At 34.3% G+C, this 13,014-nt stretch overlaps 2 protein-coding genes across 3 annotated transcripts; one reads left to right on the top strand and one right to left on the bottom strand.

Annotated features, from left to right (window-relative positions):
- Positions 1-472: 472 nt before the first annotated feature.
- On the bottom strand, positions 473-3,713 carry LOC114168337 (uncharacterized). 2 transcript variants are annotated; one of them, XM_028053117.2, is made up of 8 exons: positions 3,427-3,713; positions 3,273-3,335; positions 3,077-3,163; positions 2,000-2,237; positions 1,753-1,826; positions 1,519-1,617; positions 1,173-1,298; positions 473-634 (listed from the first exon to the last, which is right to left on the bottom strand). In XM_028053117.2, the coding sequence occupies exons 1-7, from the start codon at positions 3,622-3,624 to the stop codon at positions 1,215-1,217; spliced, it is 843 nt and encodes a 280-aa protein (XP_027908918.1). In that variant the 5' UTR covers positions 3,625-3,713; the 3' UTR covers positions 473-634; positions 1,173-1,214. The 2 variants fall into 2 exon arrangements, with proteins under 2 accessions (XP_027908918.1, XP_027908917.1); XM_028053116.2 differs by lacking the exon at positions 473-634 and having other exon boundaries at positions 991-1,298; positions 3,427-3,711.
- A 4,592-nt stretch (positions 3,714-8,305) lies between these two features.
- LOC114168531 (expansin-A4-like) lies at positions 8,306-9,888 on the top strand. The gene is made up of 3 exons (XM_028053393.2): positions 8,306-8,559; positions 8,678-8,996; positions 9,255-9,888. The coding sequence occupies exons 1-3, from the start codon at positions 8,331-8,333 to the stop codon at positions 9,562-9,564; spliced, it is 858 nt and encodes a 285-aa protein (XP_027909194.1). The 5' UTR covers positions 8,306-8,330; the 3' UTR covers positions 9,565-9,888.
- Positions 9,889-13,014: the final 3,126 nt, after the last annotated feature.

Below are 13,014 nucleotides of genomic sequence, written 5' to 3'. Positions count from 1 at the left end.
CGCTAAATATGGAATATGAACGTCAAAATGGAAGTTTCTTTTATTTCTATATGTAATGGAACTTTTAAACCACACAAATATCATTTTACTGTTTTGAAGATTAGGAAAGCGACGCAATTCCCTTGCTATTTCGGTGCGTGTTTTTAAAAGATACAAAATTTACGTTGAATAAGAATTAATTAATTATTGTTTCTGTATTGAAAAATACGTTAGAGAATTTATTTCAACTGAAATCATTTCTCTTGAACCAAACACACTTTGAATGTAATTAATGTAAAAAGAGGTTGATGCATTTCCCTTTCTATTTCAATGTAAAAACAGGTTCTCAAATTAGCACCACCTTTCTCTAAAATGAGGGTTAATAAAAAGTTACAATCAAGTACCATCAACAGAAAGTTTATTCTTCAATTTGCGTTAATGTCTTATTATGGTTTTTCAGATCAATAGATCATGTGATAACTTGAAAGCTGGATTATCCTTGAATGCATGCCACACTTTCTTTTTCTTTGTCAACGTTTACATTCTTTAGAATTTCACAAAATAGAATTTTTTTTTTTATTTAGAAAGAAAAATGAATTTGACATGCCTTCTAAACTGAGCTCATCCCCTGTTTGCATGAAATCCTTGATATCACCTGTAAGATGAAAGAATTTTCCTTGAATTTTAGGTACCGGTACGTTAATAATTCTTCAAATGCGATAATTGATTTGAGGATGGTATTTCAATAGATTTAAAGTTGAAACATTGAAGTTGTATATAAAAACGAAAATAAATTTTCAAATTCACTTAGTCCTCATCTAGGTAAGTAATTTCGGTGGATAGTAACATGCATACAACAGCAATTACAATAAAGTGGTGGCATGTAATTTAATATTTGATCACCAAGTATTTGTACAAGAGTAAAAAAAATATATATAAAAATGCTGAGCTCATTTTGTAAACAACATAATCGGGATTCTACTTTACCAGAGACATCAATAGTCCTGAGACTTCAATATCAAAAAAATCTTGCATAGCACTCACTTACATGAAAGTAACATATAAAAGAAATTAGTTGTCCATCAATTAACAAGTCAAATTATTCCTTATGATAAGAACTTTAAATCGGTTTCAGGCAAAACTGTTCCAGACTAAAAATAAGACTAAGGAATGGATGATACTGGGACCCTTACTATCCACTGCATGCGAGAAATTCGGATGAAAATTCAGTGCTGTTATTGGCGTCGAGATCTGCCTCTTAGTGAAACAAGATAAATACGCCCGTAAATCCACTGTCTACCAAATCTCGAGACTGATTGCTGAGAAACAATAAGATCATGTGTCATGAAAAGTGCAGCATCATTTTTGGTGGATGAATTTTCTTTCAGAGGAAGAGAATGATAAATGGAAGAGAAAATTCACATTAACAACATGCATTGCAAATTGTTGCATAACGATTCTCAATTGTAACAGTTTAGTTTTTTAAACAGCATTTGCAAAAGTTTCAATTAAAAATATAATAAAACTCTAATTTGCTACCTCCACTTTTGTGCGAAATTCTAATACGCATTCACACACATGACAATCTGCTCTATGAGGTGACTCAATATTCCTGTCCATTCTCACAAATGCAAATACCTGAAAGAAAATTAATCCAGCTCAATGCAGATAGTGAAATTAAACCTTACACATGTGCAGTGTCTCACAAGTTATTAACACAAGTTGAGGGACAGAATGGAAAAGAAACAATGGACAGTTATCACAGTGACTGACCTCTTCGCCGCAATTTGGACACGCACCTTTTAGTGCCACCAAATCATTCCTCCACAGGCCTTGAAGTACCTTAACTGTGAAAGGACGGTTAATTGAATATAGATGTAGAAGTAGTGACAAATTGACAATATCATCAATCGTTGAATATTTTGAGGTATACAATGAAATTTTCCTATAAGGAATTCCTAATTGAAGGGGAAAAGCATAAGATATTGAAGGAGAAAAGCAGCAAAAAAAGGGTTTTTACCTGAAGCTGAAGCAACAGGGTAACCGATGATAACACCCAGCCCAAGGAAAATAAAGCTGTTCAGCAAGGCCAGAAACCCTACTCCAGGTGTTTGGCTACCAAGTGTTACGCCTGAATCGAATGCATTTTGATAAGCCATGCCAACAGTGTATGATATGGGACCAACACAGGCTAAACTGCCAAATGCAAGGAACATGGCCCATGTGCTTGCTAAAGCACAAACCATAGAAAGATCTTCCTGCCCTACGACCACATCTTTCAATATTCTAGAGAAGAAACCAAGAAGAAAGGAACACAAGGCAGGGAGCCCTATACATTCTAGCTAGATAAACATATAGCAAGCTACAGACATTCAATAGAATAGAAATACAGCAATCATATCACACACAAACAGAAATTCTTGAGCCACATAGTAACATGTTTGAATGAGTGAAAAGGAAATACAGAGGAAGACGAGACAAATAGCAATGCATTTTATTTTATTTGGTTGAAAAGAAAAAACTAAATATTGACTTTTTAAAACAAGAAAAGTTAGAGCCTGATTGATTCCTTTCCAATTTTTTATTTAAGAAAAAAAAAATCACTACAATAACTCAGCATTGCCTAGCAATTAATTTCTCCTTGAAATCTATTATGAAAATTACATTATAGAAACAGCTGGGAGATGCTCATTCATTTCCTCTGTTTTCTTCAAGTGCTCAAGAGATAAACTTTTAGAAAACATAGATATACTCAGACAGAGTATAGTCATTCTCCAATGAATCAAAATACAAACAAATTTAAGAACAGGACAGACAACAGCATTTTAAAACAGTAAACAGAGAAGGACTTAATTTTTCTATCCTTTATTCCATCTTCAATCCAATTCAATTTTCAAACCAACCTCTTTCCTTACTTTCTTTCCCCTGTATCAAACAGAAGGAAAGCAGAAAATTGCAAATACATACTACAGCACTTCATTCTAAACTACCGAGAGTGTGATAAAAAATCAGCGACCAAGATTTGAGATCACAAGCCATCAGAGACAGGTGACAGAAGAAGAAGTTAATAAAAAAATTGTGAAGAAAATAAAATCACCTCTGCATCAGCAAATGTGGATTGCCTCCTGATACTGCACCTAGGATACTTGACAACAGACTTCGAACCATACCATCTTAACCTTAACTGTTTCCATAATATTTGTACAATTAAAGGAAAAAGTAATCTAAATTAGAAACTAAGAACTCTATACTATGACAGGTTAAACAGTGAACAGTGAAGGAAGGTGGCAAACCTCAACTCTATCAAACATGTCATCAACTATGAGAGGATGACCACTATAATACGCATCCCGTGCCTGTTACAAAAGCCAAACACTAATCAATATTCGCATAATAGTAGCAAAATTGAAGTTCTGCAGAGAGTAAAATTGAAATGGTTTGGTTTACTTGGCAATAGAGAGCTTCGAGGTTCTCTTTGTCGGCGGTTTCGAGGGGCCCGACGTAGATGCAGTGGGGTCCCTCGGGGCGATGGTCGGAGGTGGCGGAGACCCGGTGGCTTTTGGCGGAGACTCTGACGTGGCCGGTGGTTCTGGGCAGTTCCAGGAGCGTGGATTGAATTACTTGAGAGAGGCTGGTGCCGGCCATCAACCCACGCCACACTCTCCACCCAAAATCATTCCTTCTATTTCATTTCATTTCATTTTTCTCCACACAATAATAAATTAATAATATTAATAAACGCATAATTTTTTTTTTCCACCTTCTCTTCTCATTCCACTTGCTTAAATATCTCTTTGCTTCTCATTCTGTTCACCAAAAATGGAGAATTTTTTTTTTTTCTTTTCCCCATCTTCTCTTAAGAACTGAAATATACTTTCATTTTACTAGCTGAGTTAACTTTTACTCAAACAAGGTTATTAGTCCAAAAAGTTAAAATTAAAAGAATAAATCAAAACAATATTCACAATTTATCTTGGGTATTAGCAAGGCCCATGTCTGGCTATTACTTCTTGCACCCCCACAATAACAGGAAAAGACTAAAAACACTCTTCACCACTGCATTACACTACCATTGTTTTTGTTGCCACCACTTCCATCATTACCACTACTGTAGCTGAAGAAAATGAGAGAAGAAAAAGAAAAACTCATTTCAAAAAGTTCTTTTCAAAAGATATAATATGTATTTTGGAAAGTTTGTTTGGGAAATCTCACTTCAGAAAGCTTGTTTCAGAATGCATTTGTGTTTTAAAAATTGTTTTGAAAATCTCATTTTAAAAAAAATATTTTGAAATTTTTTCTAAATATGTAATTCGAAAGTTACTTTTATGAAAGATAAAATATCATTTTGAAAATTTGAGGGAGTGCGCAAAGAAATTGTGGGGTGTAGGAAATAAAACTCTAAAGTAATTCTATTCGCACTTTCCTTTTTACTTTTTCCACTCTTTTAAGGATTGTGTAATTTTTTTTATTAACACTATTGTAAATCCAAGACAGACTTTTAATTATGTATTAAGTAGAAATAAGGAAAAAAATCATTTCTACGTTTACTCGAGTGAAAATGTATAAGTTTTGTTTTTTTATATATTTATGGTTCCTTTGATTGAATTTTGTGAAGTATGATACTTTTAATTTCTTTTCTAATCATCTCTTTTGAGTACAATTTTATCATTATAATTATATATAACATCAAACATAAAACTAAATTAATGCATTACCGATGACCAAAGGGTCGTTGATTTGGTAATATGCAGAAAGTCACAGGTTTAAACTTCCATATATAAAATATATAAAATGAAAATGATATTTTGATTTATTTTTTTTATTCACTTTTAATTTATCATTCTAATCACTTTTAGATCATCACATCACACTATTAAAAAAATTAATAAATAATTGAAAGGTGATTAAAGTAGTGAGTTAAAAATGTGTTAAAAAAATTATTCAAATATCATTATCCAAAAAATTCAATTTAATTAAGAAAAGGGGGTTTGGTAATTGTGACCAACTAACATGATAGTATTTTTGCTTAATGGGTAGAGACAATATATAAGTTAGATAGCTATTTATTTAAAATTAGTGTATAGACTTACATCTTTTACCTTATACAAAATTTAATAATTTTCATAAAATTAAAATACATTTTATTTTAATGTTTTAGAATTTAAATTGTTTCATTTTTTTAAAATGTTTTATTTAAGGTAATAAAATTTATATGTATTTGAATTTTAATTTTCCTATATAGATAAACTCTTTCAATCAATACCAAATTTTAAAATAAAAAATAAAAAATAAAATGACCACTAAGTGATATGTTGATTAGAAAGTAATACTTGCATACATAAATAAAAGTAACTAATACAAACTCCAATAGAAAAATTTTGGTTGACATCTTTTGAAAAATGACCACCAATATTAATTAAGAAAACTCTAACAAACATAATAAAAATAACTCTAAACTATGAAACAAAATACAAACATCAAGAGAACATAGCAAGTGTTCACAGATTCTTTTGTTTGACCTTACAATGTAAAAATCATACATGAAAAAACCCTTTTATTGTCTAATTGAGGTAAAACTAATAGTGATTAAATTGGAAAAAGTGAAATATAATGCCCCTAATTATGTTTCACCTGTTAGGATTACTAATTTTGTTGCCACGACCAGTTTGCACAGTTGCTGCAGGTGGATGACCCTACAGTTATTTATGTTTGACCATCCTGCTGAAACAAAAACAATGTTGAACTGTGGTCCCATTTGGATGTTTTACCAGTATGATTCAGTTGTAACACTTGTTGTTTATTTGATTTATCGAAGAGCTGTTATCATCACCTGAATTATTAACCTTTGAGATGTTTCGCGACAGCAGTAGAATATACATACTTCAATTTTTCTCTCTTTTTTTTTTTTTCATGTATGATGCATCATACTTCATACGCTTCAAAATAAGAACACGACAAAGAAGGAAACTGCTCCCTAATCTCAGGGGTCCCTCAAAAGAAAAGGAGAGAACTGGAAAAGACAGTGTGACAGTGTTCATCTGATCAGAAAAAGAACAAAGCTTTGAGATGTATATATGAATTATGATGGATGCTTCCTTCAAAAGACTCTGCTTTTCTATCAAGCAAAGTTTTGTCTCTTAAACAACCATGATTATGGGATATATGTATATAGGATTTATGATTTCAAACTCTCAAGCAAAATGGTTCTCAGCATTGTTATATTATGCATGTATTTTTACTTCAATGAAAAGAGAGACAAAAAGGGAAAATGTAGTGGCACTTATGTTGTCTCAATTATTCTGTCATTAAAACATAACAGTATCATTGTTAGACAAAAGCATGGTTTGAGTCAAGTGTGTCAAGTGTTTCTGTGTGTGAAGTGTTTCTTCCCCACCACAGTCCTTTTCCCTTTATTTGCAAGAAACAAGCTTGTTCTTCCTCTGGGACCCTTCCCTTATCACAAAGTTTTGGGCTTTAACTAATCTTATCTTTTGAGAAGGCTGAAGCCATTGAGGTGCTATGGTGTGTATTATTCTTGGGTGGCAGGAAGCGAAGCCTGAAATTTGGAGGAACTGATGAGAGGCATTGTAGTGTAGTAGATGATCACATGGAAGGAATATTGCCGATAAGGATGGGAGTGAATGAAATAGAAAGATCTCAAGAACCCAATCTTTTTGTGGGGGTACATGGACCACACTGCGTAGGAATTTTCAGCTCAAATCTTCCATGTCAATACCAACCATGCACATGCAAACCTCAAACTCTTTTCAAGCTCCTCTTATGATGTCTCTCACTCTCCTTGTGACATGAAGGAGAACAAAATTTCTATGACAACAAAATTACATTAGAGGCAAAAGTCTATGAGAATGAATGAAATTACTAACAAATTTTAAAAGTCGCATTGCATTGCTTTTCTAATTTTATTTTAATGAACAACAAGTATATTGACCCGAAGGCTAAACCCACTTTGATACCTGTATTCTTTATTACAAGGTTGCGTGTGTGGGGACTGATCATAAAAAGAAAATGTTTTTGTTTGTCAAAATGCACAAAAATGGAAAAAAAAAATACCCCACATTACTAAATTAAAGGTTACTTGGAGCAAAGATATTGGGCCCAGGGTTTGATGTGTGTTTTGTGTCTTCTCCTGACCCGACCCGTGTGGGAAGCACATGGCATTAGGGTGGGTGGCTAGGAGTAGGACTAGGACTAGGACCCTACCACCAAAGTCACCCCTTCCCATGTCCCCCACGCAATCTCTCTTTTTTTCTTTTTTTTATTTTTTCACCTTCATTTGCCTCTCATAATCATATTTCCACATGACGCAACCTCATTATGGTTGCTTGCATTTACGCAATTTGAATTTTAGCCCCTCCATCATCATCATGCCCCCATTCAAAACACAATTCTCCAAATACGTATGTATAGATTATATATAACACGTATTAATAAGTCAAACACCTTTTACGTTAATTGGGTGTCCCATGCATATATATAATCTAATAAAGTATATATTAGTTAACCTAAGGATGATTGTGTTGTGCTTATATGATAATGATGCTTCACCACCATTTGCGTGAACAGGAACGCGATTTTCACCGGCTCCATGAGCATGACAAAGTGGAGCTTTTTGGGTTTAACTTGAGCTTTACTTCGAATCCAAAATCTCACTCCTTTCCATGTGACCTGTTTGGTATATTTTGACAAAAAATGAGAAGGTTCGCACAAGTCTGGGGTGTTGAATCATAGCACCGCAGAGAAGACAAACCCGAAGCTGGTCACAGATATCTTCACTCATCTTTTCATGTTTGGAGCATCCGATGCAGCTAATTCGCTTTTCCCATTTCCAACCTATTTTCTCAAAAGTTAAACGCTATCGTTTTATCCGTTTCAGAAGGTTCATGGCATTGGTAACTGTAGTAGTAGTAGTAGTAGTGCTTCGGTGGGTGCAGCTCGAGAGAGAGAGGAAAGAAAAAGGTGAGAGGCACTACGTTAGAGTTAAAGTGAATAATCGGGAGCGGTGTCTAAGGAGCGATGATTACGGAAACTACAGAAGAAACAAACGACCCGCCCCACACGTTGGATTCTCGATCCCTACTTCTGTCGTTTTCCGAACTCCACCGTTACTCTTCTCTCACTCACTACTTCACTCTTTCAACTTTTAACCTTCTCATCATTTTTAATCACCTAATTCAATTCGTCCCAATACAATTGGAACGTGCTGCATACGCGCTGAAAAACAGAGTAGCTGGTGAATTTGTGTATTTTTAAAATAAAATGAAAAGTTAGCACTGATTTAATAATGATGGAAAAAGTTAACAAAATTCCAAAATTCGCCCCTGCACTGGAACATGTCCATAAGTACTCCACCCTCTCCCACTCACCAATCGCCTCTCATAACTATTTTCAACTTCCAGAGAAGAAAAATGGCAGTGCCCACCATTTTGCTCTGCGTTATGTTTACCATCTCCTTAACATGGACGATGGTTGAAGCACGCATTCCGGGGATTTACTCCGGCGGTGCATGGGAAAGTGCTCACGCAACCTTCTACGGAGGATCCGATGCTTCCGGCACCATGGGTCAGTAACTAAACTAGCTCACTCAACACAACAAAAACATGTTACTGTGAAAATGTAGCATGGCTTCTGCTACTTATAGTACTTACTTAACCAACCACATTTTCTTTTCGATGTTTAGGTGGAGCGTGTGGGTACGGGAACCTCTACAGCCAAGGCTACGGCGTGAACACGGCGGCGTTAAGCACGGCGCTTTTCAACAACGGCCTCAGCTGCGGCGCGTGCTTTGAGATCAAGTGCGCTAACGACAAAAAGTGGTGTCACTCGGGAAGTCCTTCCATCTTCATCACCGCAACAAACTTTTGCCCTCCCAACTTCGCTCTTCCAAACGACAATGGCGGCTGGTGCAACCCTCCTCGTCCTCACTTCGACCTTGCCATGCCCATGTTCCTTAAAATCGCCGAATACCGCGCCGGAATTGTCCCTGTTGCCTTTCGCCGGTTCGTCACCCTTCACATTTCTCTTTTTCATATATCCTCAAAGTAGAAAAAGATCATATTTTTATGTGTGATTTTTGGATTTTTTTTCGGGGTTTAAAGTACGGTTATTAGTTATTTTGATTATTACCTTAATGATGTTGATCTTTATTTGATTACATCTACGTAACCTTGGTTTATAAAGTAGTATGCTAAAGCAGAAATCTTATTAAAGAGTGTTAGTTGGATAATAATGGGTGGATTGGTTGGTATTTACTGCAGAGTGCCATGTAGAAAGCACGGAGGGATAAGGTTCACCGTCAACGGATTCCGTTACTTCAACCTGGTGCTGATTAGCAACGTGGCAGGTGCGGGGGATATCGTGCGCACTTACGTGAAGGGGTCCCGAACCGGGTGGATGCCAATGAGCCGAAACTGGGGTCAGAACTGGCAGTCAAACGCGGTTTTGGTGGGGCAGACGCTGTCGTTTCGCGTGACGGGCAGCGACCGCCGCACCTCCACCTCGTGGAACATCGCTCCACCCAGTTGGCAATTCGGTCAAACTTTCACCGGAAAAAATTTCCGAGTCTGATGAAACCCTAATAATAATCATCATGGAACAACAACACTCATGTCATCAACATCAATGACATAATTATTTTTTTAATGTAATCTTTTTAACTGGATTGATGGTGACATGTTGGTGAGTGAGATGTTTTTAATAGTAAGTAGATGTTGGTTTTTAATATTTGGTCGATGTTGTGTCTTGAATTGTATGGTAGACAAAATGGTGTAACAGGAGCGAGAGAGTGTAGGCATTGGTGAAATTGCTGAAGTGGCTTAATCAAATGGTAGCCCGCAGCTAATTTGTAATGAACGATCATGATGCTATTGTATATTCATATTTTCAATTTAATTTTTGCTGTGTCAATATATGTGCATCGTTGTTGTGGTCTACAAATCGAGTTGAAAGGGAAAAAAATATAAGTACAGTGGTTGGATTTGAATATTCATATTGCATTAACTGAGATAACCGTAACAACAACTTCTTGGAAAATAATAAATGAGAGGTTTGAATTGATTAATTGAAGGGTAGAGTGAAGCAACTTGGGCTTTATGACCTGATGACAAAGAAAACTTCTTAAAATGAATGTAGACCCAAATTATTGAAGTAGGGGTCAACATTTTGGATATGAATTTGGATTAAAGAAGGTATGGGCTCCAATATAATACAATTTTCACTATAGCTTCTTTTAATTCGTTTTTATACATCAAATGTAATATAGGTGGTGAAGCGAATAATTGTAGTAACTTTTTTGCGTATTATGTTAGTGTTGAAATTGATTGAGATAAAACTATTAAGGTGGTGTTGGAGGTATTGTTTTTATTCAAATTCGGACATTCCAAAAGACGTTTCAATTTAATATGAAAATTAGATATATTAGGTTTTTATTTTACATTTCATAATTAAGGTCTAATCTAAATTTCTTTTTTAAAATAAAATTGCTAACTGGAATTTTTATATTCATTTTTTTACTTTAGTTTTTTTCAATTTTATTTTTATTACGAGTGTACACACTTATAAAGGAGTCACTCTAACTAATATAATTCAAAGTCAAGTGAGTCATATAGAAACCAGATAAATTGTAAACCAAAATTCTTCTTCATTTCCAATCTCAAATATTGAACTAATCCAAATTGATCTAACTATAAGTTTCTCAACCAAAGTGATTGGGCAAAAGTTGAAAACCAACTTAGTTTTATGGCATTATCGACCAATCAAGTTGTTTGGGACGTAGTTCCAATCGGACGACAATTTCTATCAAAGGTTAAATACTAATGAGAGTTCGATGGTGAATAAGTAATAAAAAAGAAAGATGAAAAGGATTATGTCCAACCGAGTTATCACAAATCCAAAGAATTTACCACTTTTGACTCTAAATAAACATTTCTTTGGATTAAGGTGCATATTGTGCCTTCTAACTTTATTGAATACCCTTTCATAAGTGAGAAAGGTGATCCTTAGTTGTAGTCGATTTTATGACTACGCCAACAACATAAACTTTCGTAATGATATCAATGAACTTTATGCATTCCTTTCAATTGTGATTGTTTTCTCCTTAACACCAAGGATCAAATTAGCAAATTTGACTCCAAGATAGACAAATGTATAATTCCTCGTTACCAATGGTGGATTATAATGGAGGTTGAGGGAGGCTTTGCCAATTTTGTTAAAGATATGTGGTTGTTGGTTACTCAAACACATAAAAGACCTTAGATTTTATAACTCTCCTATCTTGATAGTCAAATAAGCCACAAATGTAAATTTTAACGAGTTTTCTTAGTCTCATGGTGTGTGTGTGTGTGTGTGTGTGTGACCCGTAACATCTAAGGACATCACATATTTGCTATTGCCTCAAACTTTTGTGGCCTAAGCGACCATAGTTCCTCTTAGGGATGAATACGCAAAGCAAATCGTGTATTGGCCTGCCCGCATTCCCACTAGAAAAAAAGTGTGGGACAGACTGAGTTTTTGAGCCTTTTAGCCCACTTTGGCATGTCCTACATAACCTACAACTCATGCAGACCAACGATGGAGCATGGACCATAGTTCCTCTTAGGACTGACAACATAGAGCGGACCGTGTGGACTGGCCAGCCTGCATTCTTGCAAGAAAAAGGCATGGGGTAAACTGAGTTTTTGAGCCTATTGACCCACTTTGACCCACCATGCATAACCTACAACCCACGAAGACCAATATGGAGCATCGCAGGCCGAATCACATAAATTTAAATTGTAAAAACAATTATAATTTTTGAACATTAAATGGAAAGACAAATACTCCATAATGAGGGTCATTTGTAATCATTATAGGCATATAAGTATAAGGGTTATTAATTAAACATTCAAATATATACGTGAATATAATCATTATGATTAATAATGCTCATAATCTCAATAACAAAAAATCTTAATAGCAAGAACTGGAAAAATCAAGATTCAAAAAGTATGATTATTATTTTATTTTGAGCAAATATTTAATTGGTTATGTTTAATTTTTTTCTTCTTCTTTTGGATGCAATGCATTATTCTTTTTAATTCAAAATAATAAAATTAAAAAATAAGTAATTTTTATGTGGGTTGGTCTATAGACTCGTGGACTAGGTATTATGCAGGACGGATCAGAAAAATTAGTCCATATTTATATGCAGGGTGAGTTAGTTCAATCTATTTTTTACATACCAAATGCATACCAATTCGAAACAGATAGGCTTGCATTTTTTTTTTTACGTCTTACAGATCATCTATAATCTTCTAAAGTAATTTTGTTGTTTGTTCACTTCAAAACTTATAAAAAAACACAATAACGTTAAGTCACCAAAATGAAAATGATCTTGAATGAATACATGATGTTAACTTTTTAAAGTTCAATGTTTCTATAAAATAATTTCAGGTTTTTCATAATTTTTTTAAGATTTAATTAAGTTTTTAGAAACAAAATTTAAGTATTTTTAGTGAAATATATAATTTAATTTGTAAAAGTAATAGAATTTTCTATGAAAGGAAGGGAGAGAATGGGTGAGATGATTGGTAGCGTAAGTGGTTGAATAGATGATGCACATGGGTGGGGTTCATTCTTAAATGCTATCCAACACACTCCAACGTGCTTCGAACCACTTTGGCTACCTAACTATTTACTCTCTCTATAAGTTAAAACATAGAACAAATTATTAGATTACATGTCTTTAATTTCACTATTAATTAAGGTCATTCCTCTTTTATCGGTGTTTTGTAGTCGCAATATCTTTTAATCCTTTATCTTCTATTACAATTGTTGGGGGCGGGAGAATTAATTCAGATAAATTTATTCTTTTCTTAACTTCTCATATAGGTTTTAAAAAACTAGTTATAATAATTTTAAAACGGCTTCTTTATTTATTTATTTTTCAAAAAATACTTTCAAATAAAAGAAAAATTAATAGAATGGGTTTTAAGGCTTAATTACCCTTTATTTATCTGGACCAGAGACTTCAAATTAGGT

The sequence above is a fragment of the Vigna unguiculata genome, chromosome 11 (assembly GCF_037176805.1).
Source record: "Vigna unguiculata cultivar grain cowpea cultivar isolate G323 ecotype 2 chromosome 11, ASM3717680v1, whole genome shotgun sequence".
Lineage (NCBI taxonomy): Eukaryota > Viridiplantae > Streptophyta > Magnoliopsida > Fabales > Fabaceae > Vigna > Vigna unguiculata.
The sequence above is the reverse complement of the archived record's forward strand: the minus strand, read 5'-3'. Positions and strand labels throughout refer to the sequence as shown.

Coding starts and splice junctions, on each gene's coding strand:
- LOC114168337 (XM_028053117.2), bottom strand. CDS start 3,624: ATGGCCGGCACCAGCCTCTCTCAAGTAATTCAATCCACGCTCCTGGAA. Junction 1,827..1,999: donor CCCTGTTGCTTCAGCTTCAG/GTAAAAACCCTT, acceptor GTCCTTTCACAG/TTAAGGTACTTCAAGGCCTG. Junction 1,299..1,518: donor AATTTCGCACAAAAGTGGAG/GTAGCAAATTAG, acceptor ATTGTTTCTCAG/CAATCAGTCTCGAGATTTGG.
- LOC114168531 (XM_028053393.2), top strand. CDS start 8,331: ATGTCCATAAGTACTCCACCCTCTCCCACTCACCAATCGCCTCTCATA. Junction 8,560..8,677: donor CGATGCTTCCGGCACCATGG/GTCAGTAACTAA, acceptor TTCGATGTTTAG/GTGGAGCGTGTGGGTACGGG. Junction 8,997..9,254: donor GTCCCTGTTGCCTTTCGCCG/GTTCGTCACCCT, acceptor TATTTACTGCAG/AGTGCCATGTAGAAAGCACG.